This window comes from Rosa chinensis, chromosome 7 (genome assembly GCF_002994745.2).
Source record: "Rosa chinensis cultivar Old Blush chromosome 7, RchiOBHm-V2, whole genome shotgun sequence".
In the NCBI taxonomy this organism is placed as follows: Eukaryota; Viridiplantae; Streptophyta; class Magnoliopsida; order Rosales; family Rosaceae; genus Rosa; species Rosa chinensis.
The window spans coordinates 54,591,223-54,605,032 of NC_037094.1; the positions used below are offsets into that span (position 1 = coordinate 54,591,223).

Below are 13,810 nucleotides of genomic sequence, written 5' to 3' on the forward strand. Positions count from 1 at the left end.
TTTAGCTTTTGGAATCCTTCAAACTCCAGGACTTCAATGCCTGAACTTCGAGCTAAACATTAATTTGCATTATAGAAGTTTAATGCATTAAAACAGGCATATCATTGTGGCACTTGTGTGGTATGACAAAATATGCCAACTTTTGAGAACACTTTTTTATTGAAATTTTCTTATGTAGACATAATCTCATCACCGATGACAGAGCATGGAGACGGCTCGGAAAAAATATTGAGTTTTCTTATTTTCACGATTTTGTCTAGTTGCAGACTAGTAAAATCATCAAAAAAAAAAAAAAAAAAAAAAATATATATATATATATATATATATATTCTTTATTTTTGAGAGCCTTCACTTTGAACGCGTATACCATCTAGGTCCTCTTTATTCTCCCCTATATATAACTGTAAGGCACCAAGTATTTCTTCCCCGCTACCTAGCTAAAGTATTTACTATTTAGTGTGGTTTATAAAGGAAATCAAAATGTCCAATTATGGTAAGGTGGAGGTGGCTATTGAGATCAAGGCTGCTGCTGACGAGTTTTATGCAGTGCCGGCCCTGAGGCTAGGCGAAGCAGGCCCAAGCCTAGGGCCTCATATTTTAGGGGCCTCAAAAATTTTTATTATGTAGGCCTGCAGAAAAAAAAAAAAAAAAGAATCAATCTAAACCACTTTGTGTCTTCGTACACGCAACATGACCCTCTGTTTTCAATACTTCCATAGTTCCATCAGATTGAGACGCAAAGCAGTAGAGAGGAGATGATTTTCCTCTTTCTAAGTTCAAGTTTTTGAAGCTCTTTCTCAATCCAAGACAAAAATCCAATTATGATTGAACATCTCAGAAGGTTTCCTCGGTGGCTATCGAAAATCCAATTGTGATTGAGAGGATCAGATGAAAAAGTAAATTCAAGAGACTGAAGAGTTGATTTTATCTTCCAAAAACGCAAAAAGGTAAGATCTTTGAAGGTTTTTATTTTCGATTTTGAAGAAATTTTGGTTTTTTCGTTCTCTATTTGTGTTTTTGATGCTCTTGGCCTCTTGTATTCCATTCCTTTTCAATTTTGGTTTGAAACATGTAATTATGAAATCATGATTTATAACATTTATTGAAAATTTAAGACTTGTGAACTATTTAATATATTGCAGAACAATGAACAATGATTTTGTTTCATCTTTGTTTTTAGGGATTTTAGAGTTATCAGTTATGCATGTTTCAACTTTCATCTCTGTTTCATTCATTCTCTGTTGAAAATTTGCTATATGCCTGAGGCTTTCTATATGATATTCTTTAGGGGTTCAAATCATTCAATTGTTGAATTTGTTGGATTGTTGGTTGGATTTGAAGTTGTTATCATGGCTCCTATTAGAAAGTTTAAGTCCGGGGCGCAGAAAAGAAAAGAGAAAGAGAGGAGAGAAGCTTTACGTAAAACTCAAGTTGGTTCTCTTAATAAGTATTTTAGTAGCAACAAAGAAGAGGCATGTCAAGCTGTGAATGAGAATACAAGTGAGGAACCAGAGCAGGTGGTGAATGATCATCATATTGAAGAGGCAGAAGAGCTAAATCAATCAGAGAATGAGGAAAATAATGAAATTCTCAATGAAGATGTTCACAATGCAGAGCCAAATCAGTCAGAGAATGAGGAAATTAATGACATTATCAATGAAGATGTTCACACTACAAATTCAACTGAGGAAATTCTTTTTGACATGGATGATCCAGGGAATTGGAACAGGACAGACCAAAATATTACAGATTTCTTGGTTGAAAGAGGCCCGAAAAGAGACAATAATGTCATCTTTCCGAGAGATAAATGTGACAGATGTTTTTCCTCAAAGCATTACTTCAGAGAATTACCAAATGGAGAGAAACAAGAAAGAAAGTGGCTGGTATATTCGGTTTCTTTGGATAAAGTTTTTTGCTTTTGTTGTAAATTGTTTGCAAAGAAACATCTTGTGGGGCAATTAGCTAATGAAGGTGTGAATGATTGGCACAATATTTCTGATCGACTTAAAAGTCATGAAAGAAGTAGGTATCACATTGGCTCAATGACAAGTTGGATGGAGTTGGCAAAAAGGCTGAAATTGAAGTTAACAATTGATGTAAGTCTACAAGAACAAATCAATCAAGAAAAGGAACACTGGAAGCAAGTATTAGAGAGAATTCTTGCAGTTGTGAAAAGACTTGGGAAAAATAATTTAGCTTTTCGTGGAGATAGTGAAAAGCTATATGAGGAGAACAATGGCATTTTCTTACAGATGATAGAACTGCTTGCTGAATTTGATTCGACTATGCAAGAACATGTTCGACGTATTAATAAACATGAGGTTCAAGATCATTATTTGAGTCACTAAATTCAGAATGAGATGATTCAATTGTTGGCAGGGGAGGTGAAAAGCTCAATTATTAGTAGAATCAAAGAAGCCAAATATTTTTCAGTTATACTTGATTGTACTCCAGATGTAAGTAATGAGGAACAGATGTCTCTTGTATTAAGAAGTGTCAGTGTTTCGGCTACTCCTATTGTGGTTGAAGAATATTTTCTAGAATTCTTAAAGGTATCTGACACATCAGGTCTTGGACTACTTAATGAACTTCTAACTGCATTGAAGACTCTTGGACTTGATGTTAATGATATAAGAGGACAGGGGTATGACAATGGATCCAACATGAAAGGAAAAAACAAAGGTGTGCAAAGTAGACTACTTGAAATAAATCCAAAAGCATTTTACACACCTTGTGCTTGTCATTCTCTAAATCTTGTGCTTTCTGATATGGCTCATTGTTGTCCCAAAGCCGAGTCCTTTTTCGGTGTAATTCAACGAATCTATTCCTTGTTTTCAGCTTCTACAAAGAGATGGCAGGTTTTTACAGAGCATGTGACAGGTTTTACCGTTAAGCCATTATCAGAAACTCGTTGGGAAAGTCGTGTGGAGAGTGTTAAAGCAATAAGGTATCAAGCTCCAGAAATAAGAGAAGCTTTGATTCACTTGGTGAATGGTAAAGAAGATGTCAAGACAAAAAGTGATGCTGAGACTTTAGCAACATATAATCTTCATAATTTTGAGTTCTTGTTCGGTATGATTATATGGTATGAATTGTTACATGCTGTTAACAATGTCAGCAAAGTTCTGCAAACTGAAGATATGCATGTTGATACTGCCATCAAAGAATTGGAACGTCTTCTTTCCTTTCTTCAAAAGTTTAGAGAAACTGGATTTGAGGAGTCCTTGATTGAAGCTAAAGAGATTGCAAGTGAGATGGGGATTGAACCGGTATTCATGGAAAAACGGACAATTCACAAAAAGAGACAATTTGGTGAAAGCTCTAGCGAAGCGGTGACACAATCAGCTGCAGAATCCTTTAAAGTCAATTATTTTTTCTACATAGTTGATCAAGCTATTTCTTCATTCAAAACCAGGTTAGCACAATTTCATTCAAATTTAATATATTCAGTTAATGAGCATGATGTTTTGAGCAAGCTGATGATCATGTAACTGGTCACGTAACTGACCATGTAACTGACCAAGTAACTGTAACTGGTCATGTAACTGGTCACGTAACTGACCATGTAACTGACCATGTCACTGACCAAGTAACTGGTCATGTAACTGGTCACGTAATTGACCATGTCACTGACCAAGTAACTGGTCATGTAACTGGTCACGTAACTGACCATGTCACTGACCATGTCACTGACCATGTCATTGACCAAGTAACTGGTCATGTAACTGACCAAGTAACTGGTCATGTAATTGGTCACGTAACTGACCATGTCACTGACCATGTCACTGACCAAGTAACTGGTCATGTAACTGGTCACGTAACTGACCATGTAACTGACCATGTCACTGACCAAGTAACTGTAACTGGTCATGTAACTGGTCAAGTAACTGACCATGTCACTGACCAAGTAACTGTAACTGGTCATGTAACTGGTCACGTAACTGACCATGTCACTGACCAAGTAACTGTGAGCACACTCTTGTATTACAAGATCATAGCTGTGAGTTTCTTCAAATTGAACAACTCTGTACCTACCACTTGATTTATCCAACTTAATGATATCTAAGCAGATTATAGCAAAGAGAATCCAAGCAGAGAAGCCATTGTTTTGGGTGAGACATGTTTATATAGTTTATTGAACTTCATCTTCTTCTTTTTTTCTAAACCAGGTTTGAGCAATTTAAAACTTTTGAAGAGAATTTTGGGCTTTTGTTTGATTTGGACAAGTTAAGGTCTGCAGATAGAGATAGTTTGAAGAGTTTTTGTGCTAACCTTACAAATTTATTGAAGCATGGCGAGATTTTTGATCTTAATGAAGATGATCTATATCATGACTTACGAATGTTGAGTGAAGATTTACCCAATGAAACAAAAAGAGCTATTGATGTGTTGAATTACATAAAAGAAGTTGATGGCTGTTATCCAAATGCTTGGATTGCTTATAGGATTTTGCTAACTATACCAGTCACAGTTGCTTCTGCAGAAAGAAGTTTTTCAAAGTTGAAATTGATCAAATCTTACCTTCGGTCTACTATGTCACAAGAGAGATTGAGTGGTTTGGCTATGATATCTATTGAAAAAGATATTGTTGGAAAACTTGATTATGTAAATTTGATTAGTACCTTTGCATCTAAAAATGCAAGACGAGTCATATTTCAGTGATACTTTGAAATTGGGATATTATTTTCTTTTGTAATGTTTGAGCATTTATTTTGGGGCCTCAAATTTTTTCCTGCCTTGAGCCTCTAAACTCACAGGGCCGGCCCTGGTTTTATGATATGGTTGTACACAGACCACACCATGTACCCAACAACAAACTTGATGGTGTTGCAACTAATCAAGCTGACAAGTCCTCATCCGCAAAAGTCGGTTCTATCTCATCCTGGAAGTATTTCCAAGGTAGGTACATACTAATCAAGTTTTATTATATATAGTACTGGGTGTTTTTATTTCTTTACCAACTGATTAATTGCATATATATGCTTACTAATGCAGATGGGAAAGCTAAAGTATCCCAGGAGATGATTGAAGCCCTGGACAGCAAGAAACATTCAGCAACTTGGAAAGTCGTTGAAGGAGAACTTCTTGATGATTACAAGAGCTTCAAGTTCATCCTGTAAATTATTACCACTCCAAACCCGAAAGCAACGGTGCATGTGATTTTGGAGTATGAGAAGATGCATGACGATGTTGCAGACCCATATTTTATGCTCCAGGCGGTAACTGATAACATCAAAGGCGTCGATGCTCAACTATTCACTCAGAGCAGGACCTGAGGTGAGCTGGAAGAGGTCGCCGCCTCGAGACCCAGCATTTTTCCAGCAAGAAATGGGCTCAACTTTCTATCCAATTATTGTATAAATAACTAATTAAATAAAAAATCAGACAATGCATGCTAATAAAAATTGAAAGTTCGAAACCTGCTCACTAGAAGTAGCCCTGTGTATTTACTCATCCATAATCAGCTGCTTATCAATAATAAGGCTGTTTATTCAATTTGATCCTATATGTCAATGTTTCGGTATGCCAAGATTCATTCCTTACAGCACCCACCAACACCAATCTCACCCTGGAGGAACCATCCACATTAAGTTTTAAAGTCCCACCGTCAGGCTTGCACCAAGAAGCTGATATTTCTGCATCTTACACATGGTAGTTGCCTTAAATCACTACATGGCTTAACTCAAAATAACTTGTATGAAGTTATAAACCAGCTTTAAAATTCTCATTCCAGGCGAAACCATGAAATTTGTAGGTTAGCAGCAAGCCAACTGTCCCAGTTAACAAAAGGTACCTATTAGGCCTCAGAGTAATACACAAAGCTTGAGCTTTTAGTAACAGTCACCAAGTGACTCATGGGTTTTTTCGGAGCCTGGACAAGAAGGGCAGCAAGGGTCGGCAGTTAATTTCCTGCTGAGTCTTTTACTCACAAGCCTTCCTTGCACCATGATCCATGTAAATACTTTCAATGCTGGGGGCTTGGAAGCTTCCAAATACTAGTGCATTTGGTATCATAAGGGCTATCATCAGTTAATTTCCTGCTGTGCCTTCTATCATTAGTCACAAGCCTTCCTTGCACCATGATCCATGTACAAAATTTCAATGCTGGGGACTTGGAAGCTTCCAAATACTAGTGCATTTGGTATCATAAGTGCTGTCATCAGTAATTTCCAGCTGTGCCTTCAATCATTAGTCACAAGCCTTCCTTGCATCATGATCCATGTATATATTTTCAATGTTGGGTAACTGGAGGCTTCCGAATATGTCTATTTGGTATTGTTAGAGCTGTAGGAACCAAAATGACTCAAAATAACTTACATTATACTTTAAGCAGAAGGAACAGAATTCCCTTTTGAAGTATGCTTCCAAATCAATTTATCAGCTCCACCACCAGTCATAGCAGTTGGAATGCTGAGAATTCTATCCACTGAAGTAGGCAAGCACTGAAGCAAAGTCTTGGAATCCCAGCGAATAGCATTCAAAAAGTGCTGGAAATGAGTATTTAAATTTAAAACGCTAAATTCAGTAGCCAAATCACTAAGAACTCCACAACCAGTCCAGTCATCAACCCAAGACCTTGCAGACCATCCATCGCCAAATCTCCAAGTAGACCATCCTAATCAAACCAGCCCCAAAATGAATACTACTCCAACTGCCACTATCTCCTTGAACCATGCACAGCTTGCCTTAACTCGATTAAAGAGTCTGCTAAGGTATGAGATTGAAGTTATTTTTCCATAAATGCTTGGATCGTATTTCTATATTTCTATCACAACTGCCAAAATCTAAAGTCAGACTTGCAGACTTTTTATGCGTGCCAAATAAAGAAAAGCACAAAGCTTATAGAGTGGTTTAACCACTCGACTGCATTTGTGTTTTCTAAATGAAGCACGGATGGTCAGAAATTTAGAAATGGGCACTTACTACATGAGAAGCACCATGAGGAACTGTACCTCTGTTTCTATACTACTTTCGGTAGATAACTAGGTAATGTTCCCGCGCTTTGCTGCGGATTTTGTAGTTGAATAATTTAGCTGTAGTAGTATACAGCAGTTGGATTGTTCTTAATATAAAAAATAGGACACATTGCTCATAAAGACTAAATCTCCACATGATCTTCAATAAATCTCTTGTAAGCAAACATTCAAGATGCTTTTGTTATCCCCAGCAATTAGAAGTAAATCATAAAATCAATCATATATTCAGGGATCAGATTTGAAAATTTTTAATGTTTGAAAGGATGTTATTACAGAAGCAAAATACAAAAGGAAAGAATGGTATTGAGGCTGTTGAAAAGTAATTACAACCTCTTAGATGAGTTTATCTGAACTCTTCTTTTTATTAGCATCCACCTTAGCTGTTGCAGCTTCTTTATCTTTAGCTACGGCTTCTTTCTTTATTTTCATAGACTCCGCTCCATGGCTTTCATCAATGCATCAACTTTTTTCATCAGGCATCTGGAAAAGTCATAATATGTATTAAGTACATTTAGGTTGCAGAGATATTGCATTGAGGTTACTAAATGGCACAGATTATTATCTGTGACTTGTTTGACTTGGTGTGTTCATGAACATATTTTAATTCGATCTGTAATTCTGTATACAACCCTGGAATGATGTACTCTGTAGAATAAGGAAAGCAGATATGATGGAAAAGCCTTGCAGATAAAATCCCAACATTCTATATGACCATGCATGCAACAAATCCTTGCTAACACGGGGTTTCAAGTGCTCCATTTAACTCAACCTAAATAGTTTTATTTATACTTTCAATTCACCTGTTGACATATATATATATATATATATATATATAGGCTTAATATTCCTTCAGCATAAGTTTATCATCATCAGCAGTGTTTTGATTTGGAAATGCCTTTTAGTAATAATGCTAAACAACCTACAGGTTCTTGTTCCATGTATTAAACTAACAATTATGAAACATAAATAATATGCACCGTACAATCTGAAACAGCAGAAAGCAATTGTGCTACAGGACTGTTTAAATTTTAAGATATCAGGAAGATCTAGTGTGCTTATTATGGCATGTGGAACTGAATAGGAGCATGCTTTCTGAGGACTTACCATCAAATAACAAATTCATGACAGTAACATGTGTAGCTACTTCACAGCATGACTTTTCAAGGGAGCATCGTATCCATGCAAAAAGATGAGTATGTGATGCATATTGTAAAAAAAAACGAAAAACAAAAAACAAAAATTTCTCCACTTCAACTTTACCTGAATTGGTTTTTTCTCAAACGGCTCTGTAGTTCAAAGAGTGTCCAAATTGTGGGAAGCTCTAGCATTTTCTTCAAGAGCAAGAACTATCACTTTCCCTGAAAAAACGAAGATGACTATTACAAACCCAAAAACCCACAAAAAGAAAATCTATCGTCCTGCATCAATGAAGAGTTTGATCACTGTGCACACACTGTGAACATTGTAACATATGAAAGATTTCAAAGTAGTTTCAAAATTTTACAACAGGAAATACAAAAATAGAATTCATTATCCCTAAAGCTGAACTGACAAAAAACATATCAAACAAATTTGAACTGGCCAAACACCTGCTCACTTACCATAAGATACCATTCAAAACAATTGATAGCATAATTCAAAGGTGATCACAAACTTGAGCAAAAATATCCTAACTGACCATAAAGCAAAGGGTCCTGCAATCCAAAATGCAGCAATGGTAAGAATGCAGCTCTCTTTTCTGCCACCTGGTTTGAGAAAATATTGCCTTTTGAGGCAGAAAGCCAGTTAAACAATAGACTTACTGACCAGCCATCTCATAGGCTTCCACCAAGTTACATCAAAAACAATAATTTCAATTCAGTTAATCAAGAAATGAACTTCAATATTCTAAACTTTCCAACTTTGACTACAATAAACAAACAGAGACAATTTCTGGAATTCTCACCACCACAAACGATAATTAAACATTTCTAACCCCATGTTAGCTCATCGGACTTGCGAATTAATCTGCATTTCTGCTAACCACAGAATGAAAAAAATAATGGACCTGGAAGTATCAAGAAATCATAGATATACATGAATCTATTGCTAGTAGCAGCAGTATAAATCTTTTCCTCAAACCTAACAGTAATTTATCCACTCAGCAGTGTAATCATAAGCTTCATACTAACTGTTCTAAGCCTCTAATTGCTTTCTACCATTTGTGTACAGATCACATTCATGACTTGTATGCAATAGCAAAACATCGTATAACTTTTGATAGTTCATACATAGTCGGAGCAGGAAAAAAAAGATACCTTACATAAGCATACAACGTCCAAGAGTTCAGCAATTTTTACAATCCAGCAGTTCTAGGAGCTTTGTATCGCAACTGCCTATTATGAACCTCCTGCAAAGCACGCAATTGACAATATCAAGCATTCAAAATGGAAAACACTGCCTTAACCAAATCCGACTCAATTTGGTCAATAATTGAATTAATCGTTATCAAGGTAACGACACAAACAGTAAAACTTTATTCTCAAGACAGTAAAGAAATTCAAATTAAAAAAGACCAGTGGCTGTAATCTTTGATTTCTGAACAGGATATCTTGAAATAAAACAAAAACTCTGAAAGGGTTTTTTATTGCAGAGTTACTGGGATAGAAAGAAAAAGACACAAAACTCAATCAAATCCTAATATGCAAACTATCACACATAAACCTTAAATTATTTAGAAACCAGTACCCTAGCATTCCATAATGCCAATTTTTCTTTGTTGACTGTGATTTCATTACAGGCGGACGCTTGATCTAAACATCATCAGCATTGGGATATTTATATGATGGCAATGTTATGGGAGCGAGGATTTGATAACAATGACTATTACAGCTATGAAGACACCAACTGTACAAACCGAAGCCTGCAACAATGATCACAACATTTGTGATCAGTGATAGGGTGATGGGGAGCACAATCTTCATCACTACAAAGTAGTTTAGGTACACGTACATAGTTCAATACGAAAGAGATATTTCACTAATGCACAACATGGTTATCAGCCAAAAAGGAAGCATAAGAATAAGGCCAGTCCCTAAGATGGTGAGTGATGCTACATGGTGCTTTAACTAATTAAAGTATGCCAGCCTCACTACACTGAAGATGTGAATTACTGAAGGGTCTCTCTATCACTTATGATCATGGATGTAGAAACATAAGCAAGGGAAGCCAAGTTGGATCGCACTCAAATGTAAAACTAACCAAAATATTGTAGACAAAAGGAAGAATTGAGAAAGGAGGTTAGAACAGATCAGTTATAACTGTTAAATCCATAACAGAATACAACTTAATTTTGGGTTCTATTTTCAGAATACAGCACATACAAACCCAAATCAAACACACAACTCTTTTCCTGCTAAAAGCTATCCCCCAAACTCGATCTAAATTTTTGAATCCACCTCTCCGGAAACAAACACAAACTCTTCCCCCGAAGTCCACCACAATCTTGAATCCCTCCTCTTCTCTTTCCCACCCCCAGCAACCTACGATGACACAAATCAAAAATTTAAAATCTCAAATTTGGCAAATAAGCATAGAAAACCAACCTCTCCTACTTGTTTTCAGCCCAACCTACGTATCTCAGATCCTGATTGATGCGGTCGATACTCGCATCTAATGCCACGCTTCTATCGGACAGCTTGATGGCCACGCCTGTATCTCAGAGCTGGATAGCTACAGTCGATGGAAGTCTACCGAACAAACTACAAAACACTCAGCCTTTCTCTCGCTACATAATGAACTTCGGGGGCAAAACCGTCATTCCACTGCTGCTATGAACAGTGCTTAGGAACAGTACAGGAGCTTTAGTATATAGTAAAAATATCCAGTACAGTTTCTGGTTAATCCAACAGTGCCAACTCAAAATAACTTAAATTATACCTTGCCAAGAATCATATCAGTCAGAGGCTCAGAGATATAGAACCCGGGCACTTACTAAATGAGATGCACCAGAGGACATGAACCTTTTTTCCTATATTTATTTGGGTAGAGCTATTCTGCAACAATGGATGACCATCCAAGAATGCCAACTAGAGTAACTTATATTATAATTTGCCTAGGATTATACTGGATCACTCTCAACTCTTAAGCTTAGATTCAAGGCTTCATTGAAAAAGATTTGGAACAATTGTGAGAATGAGTTTCATACCACTCCATACATTGACCACCGGTAAGAACCAATTCAAAAAAATATATGTATTCCACATCTTATTAGATATCAAAGAAATTAACTTATTTGTTAAGATGATACAAAGAAACTGACTTTACATACGGCTCTTTGCCACCAGATCTATTAATCAACTCTCTGTCTTCCCAAACCTTTTGGCCTGCAAATGCATCAACACAAAGCTTGAAAAACATTTGGAACAACAAAAAAAGACAGAATTTGAAAGAGCTAAATGAAAATTAATAACAATTAACCTGAATCATTAGAAGAATGCTAAGCCATCAAAGGGGGTTTTCCAGAAAGAAGTATGAAGTTCCATATGTGTATCATATTGTCATTACCTGATCGGCTGAATGGATGATTCTTTCTTCTCTCCTCCTTTCCATACTCCGGTAGGTTCCTATCCATACCATTTCTTCTTTGATTAACCACCATTGTCTCTTAACTAAAATGGCAGACGGAATGGTCATCCTTGAAGAGCAAAAACTCATCATCATTCCACTACTCAAATGAAGCATCATCATGTACCCCTAAGAGAAACTTCCAATTGCTCAATTCTCTTAGCCAGATCATGCTTCCCACTATTCTTCAATCCATCCGTGACCAAATCAAAGCACCGTGAAATCGGCATCAACCCCAACTCAGTCATCTCCATCAAGTAATTCGCAGCCTCAACAAACCGGCCTCCACGTCCAGCCATAGTTATCAACATGGTATATACCGGCCGATTCGGAGGATGACCCTTGACCTTCATCTCACTAAAGAAACAAAATGCATCATCAAACTGACCATTCCTACACATCCCCTTAACAATAGGGGCATACAAGCCCGGAAACGGCCTATGCCCGTCCTCAATCGCATTATGCAAAAGCCTAAATGCATCATCCATCCTCCCAACCTTCGAAACCGCCGGTATCAACACTTTATAAGTATTAATATCAGGACAAAGCCCCAATCCAGTTGCCTCCCAATAAAGACCAATGCAAAACTCAACCTCCCCAGACGTACAAATAGCTTCTAACAATGCATTAAAAGTAGAAACATCAGGCACACAGTTTTCCTTCACCATTTTCCTTACCATATCTTTGGCAGCCTCAATATAACCAGCATTGAGCAACCCCTCAACCAGCAGATCACGGCCTCGAACCGGCGGATTAAACCCCTTCTCACTCATCTCCTCCAAGAACAGCTGCGCCTCCTTCATCTTCCCATTAGAACACCAAGCATTGACCAAAATGGAATACGTCATCTTATTCGGAGCGAGCCCTTTCCGAATCAGCCTCCTCACCAAGGCATAAGCGCCGTGAAAGAGCTTAGTCTGGCAGAGAGAGAAGAGCAGAGCGTTGTGAACTTCCACCGACTGCAAGCAGTTAAAGGTCTTGGGAGCTCGATTGAAGAGCTCAACGGCCTGGTCGATCAGGCCGTGCTTGCCGTACTCTTGGATAATGAAGCAAAGGGTGTCCTGGGAGAGTGTTAAACCGTGGTGGGTTTTCATGGAGTCGAGGATTTTCCACATGGACTCGTATTTTTTGGAGCGGGCGAGGGTCTTGACGAGCTCTTCGGTTTCGAGGGTGGTGGGGTGGTAGGTGGGGTGGTGGGTGCGGGCCCAATTGAAGAAGCGGAGGGACTCGGTGGAGGAGGCGGAGCAGGCGCGGAGGACGCGGAAGACGAGGTCGGAGTCGACGGAGATGCGGAGCTTGTTGAGGGTGCGCTCCATGAAGTGGTCGCGGCGGACGATGTTGGTGATGTGGTGAATGGCGGAGAAGTAGTCGTCTTTGGTGGGGGCCACGGCGGGTTTTTGGGGAGGGAAGGCATTGAGGGTGGTGAGGTGGCGGAGGTGGAGGAGGAGGTGGAGGGTTTTTGGGTTTTGGTTTGGGTTTTGGTGGAGATAGAGGTGGAGGGAACTTTTGGCGAAGGACCTGAGCATTTTTTTGCGTCGTTGTTCGCAGTTTAGTAGGGAGTAGCGTGGGACTTTAAGCAAGAACATAGTGGTGCTCCCCAAATTCTAATATGGAGTCGCATTTCTTTGGAAAAACTATACAACCTTCAAATATCATCTCCGTACAAAAACTAAATGAATAATCCTAGTGAAATTCAGAATTTTCAACTTATATGATGGAGGGATTTTTTTTCTTTCTTTTTTTGAGAGGTACGGAATCAGATTCCATTACAAATAGAGACGTTTCTCTGTCAAGTTAGAGGGATCCGAAAATCCCTCAATAAATTATTCAAAGCCAAAAAGTCCAAAAGCAGAAACCAAACTAAATAAAACAAAACAGAAAAGCACAAAAAGAAAAAATACAGACCTATATCATTCCATACAAAGCAACTAACATGAAGCAATGACGCCTAAAGACCCTCTTAGTGTACATCCCAACAACATCCCAGCAAAAGCATCCGCCTAAGATAGTGTAAGAACTATTACCCGAACCCTCTTGGGAAAGGGTGTCCTCCTTTGGCTCCTCCGCAGCAAGGCCCACACCTGCCACCTCTGCAGGCTTGGGTTTGTTTCGACGATCACAAGGGCGGCCCTTTTTCTTTAGAACATTCCCAATAGCAATAATGGGGACCTCCTCTAGATTCTCATCCAAGGTTTTCGGCAAAGCCACCTCTACCAAGCAAAGACGCT

General features: G+C 38.2%; 2 protein-coding genes across 29 annotated transcripts; one reads left to right on the forward strand and one right to left on the reverse strand.

The window, feature by feature from the left end:
- Positions 1-405: 405 nt before the first annotated feature.
- Positions 406-5,499, forward strand: LOC112177227 (MLP-like protein 43). Its single transcript, XM_024315508.2, has 3 exons — positions 406-536; positions 4,769-4,899; positions 4,996-5,499. Exons 1-3 carry the CDS (start codon positions 481-483, stop codon positions 5,118-5,120), a joined length of 312 nt encoding a protein of 103 aa, XP_024171276.1. The 5' UTR covers positions 406-480; the 3' UTR covers positions 5,121-5,499.
- Positions 5,500-7,199: 1,700 nt separating this feature from the next.
- Positions 7,200-13,188, reverse strand: LOC112177224 (pentatricopeptide repeat-containing protein At5g18390, mitochondrial). 28 transcript variants are annotated; one of them, XM_040511044.1, is made up of 8 exons: positions 11,523-13,188; positions 10,562-11,341; positions 9,705-9,879; positions 9,275-9,366; positions 8,579-8,671; positions 8,238-8,335; positions 8,082-8,133; positions 7,200-7,457 (listed from the first exon to the last, which is right to left on the reverse strand). In XM_040511044.1, exon 1 carries the CDS (start codon positions 13,166-13,168, stop codon positions 11,702-11,704), a length of 1,467 nt encoding a protein of 488 aa, XP_040366978.1. In that variant the 5' UTR covers positions 13,169-13,188; the 3' UTR covers positions 7,200-7,457; positions 8,082-8,133; positions 8,238-8,335; positions 8,579-8,671; positions 9,275-9,366; positions 9,705-9,879; positions 10,562-11,341; positions 11,523-11,701. The 28 variants fall into 28 exon arrangements, 27 of the variants coding, with proteins under 27 accessions (XP_040366978.1, XP_024171269.1, XP_040366972.1 ...); XM_040511038.1 differs by lacking the exon at positions 8,082-8,133 and adding an exon at positions 8,923-8,992 and having other exon boundaries at positions 7,210-7,457; XM_040511037.1 differs by lacking the exon at positions 8,082-8,133 and adding an exon at positions 8,784-8,992 and having other exon boundaries at positions 7,210-7,457.
- Positions 13,189-13,810: the final 622 nt, after the last annotated feature.

What these genes read in the sequence shown, in the direction of transcription:
- LOC112177227 (XM_024315508.2), top strand. Translation starts at nt 481, where the DNA reads ATGTCCAATTATGGTAAGGTGGAGGTGGCTATTGAGATCAAGGCTGCT. An exon ending in ATCAAGGCTGCTGCTGACGA is followed by an intron (nt 537 to 4,768) that starts GTTTTATGCAGT and finishes GGGCCGGCCCTG; the next exon opens with GTTTTATGATATGGTTGTAC. An exon ending in ATCCTGGAAGTATTTCCAAG is followed by an intron (nt 4,900 to 4,995) that starts GTAGGTACATAC and finishes TTACTAATGCAG; the next exon opens with ATGGGAAAGCTAAAGTATCC.
- LOC112177224 (XM_024315501.2), bottom strand. Translation starts at nt 13,168, where the DNA reads ATGTTCTTGCTTAAAGTCCCACGCTACTCCCTACTAAACTGCGAACAA.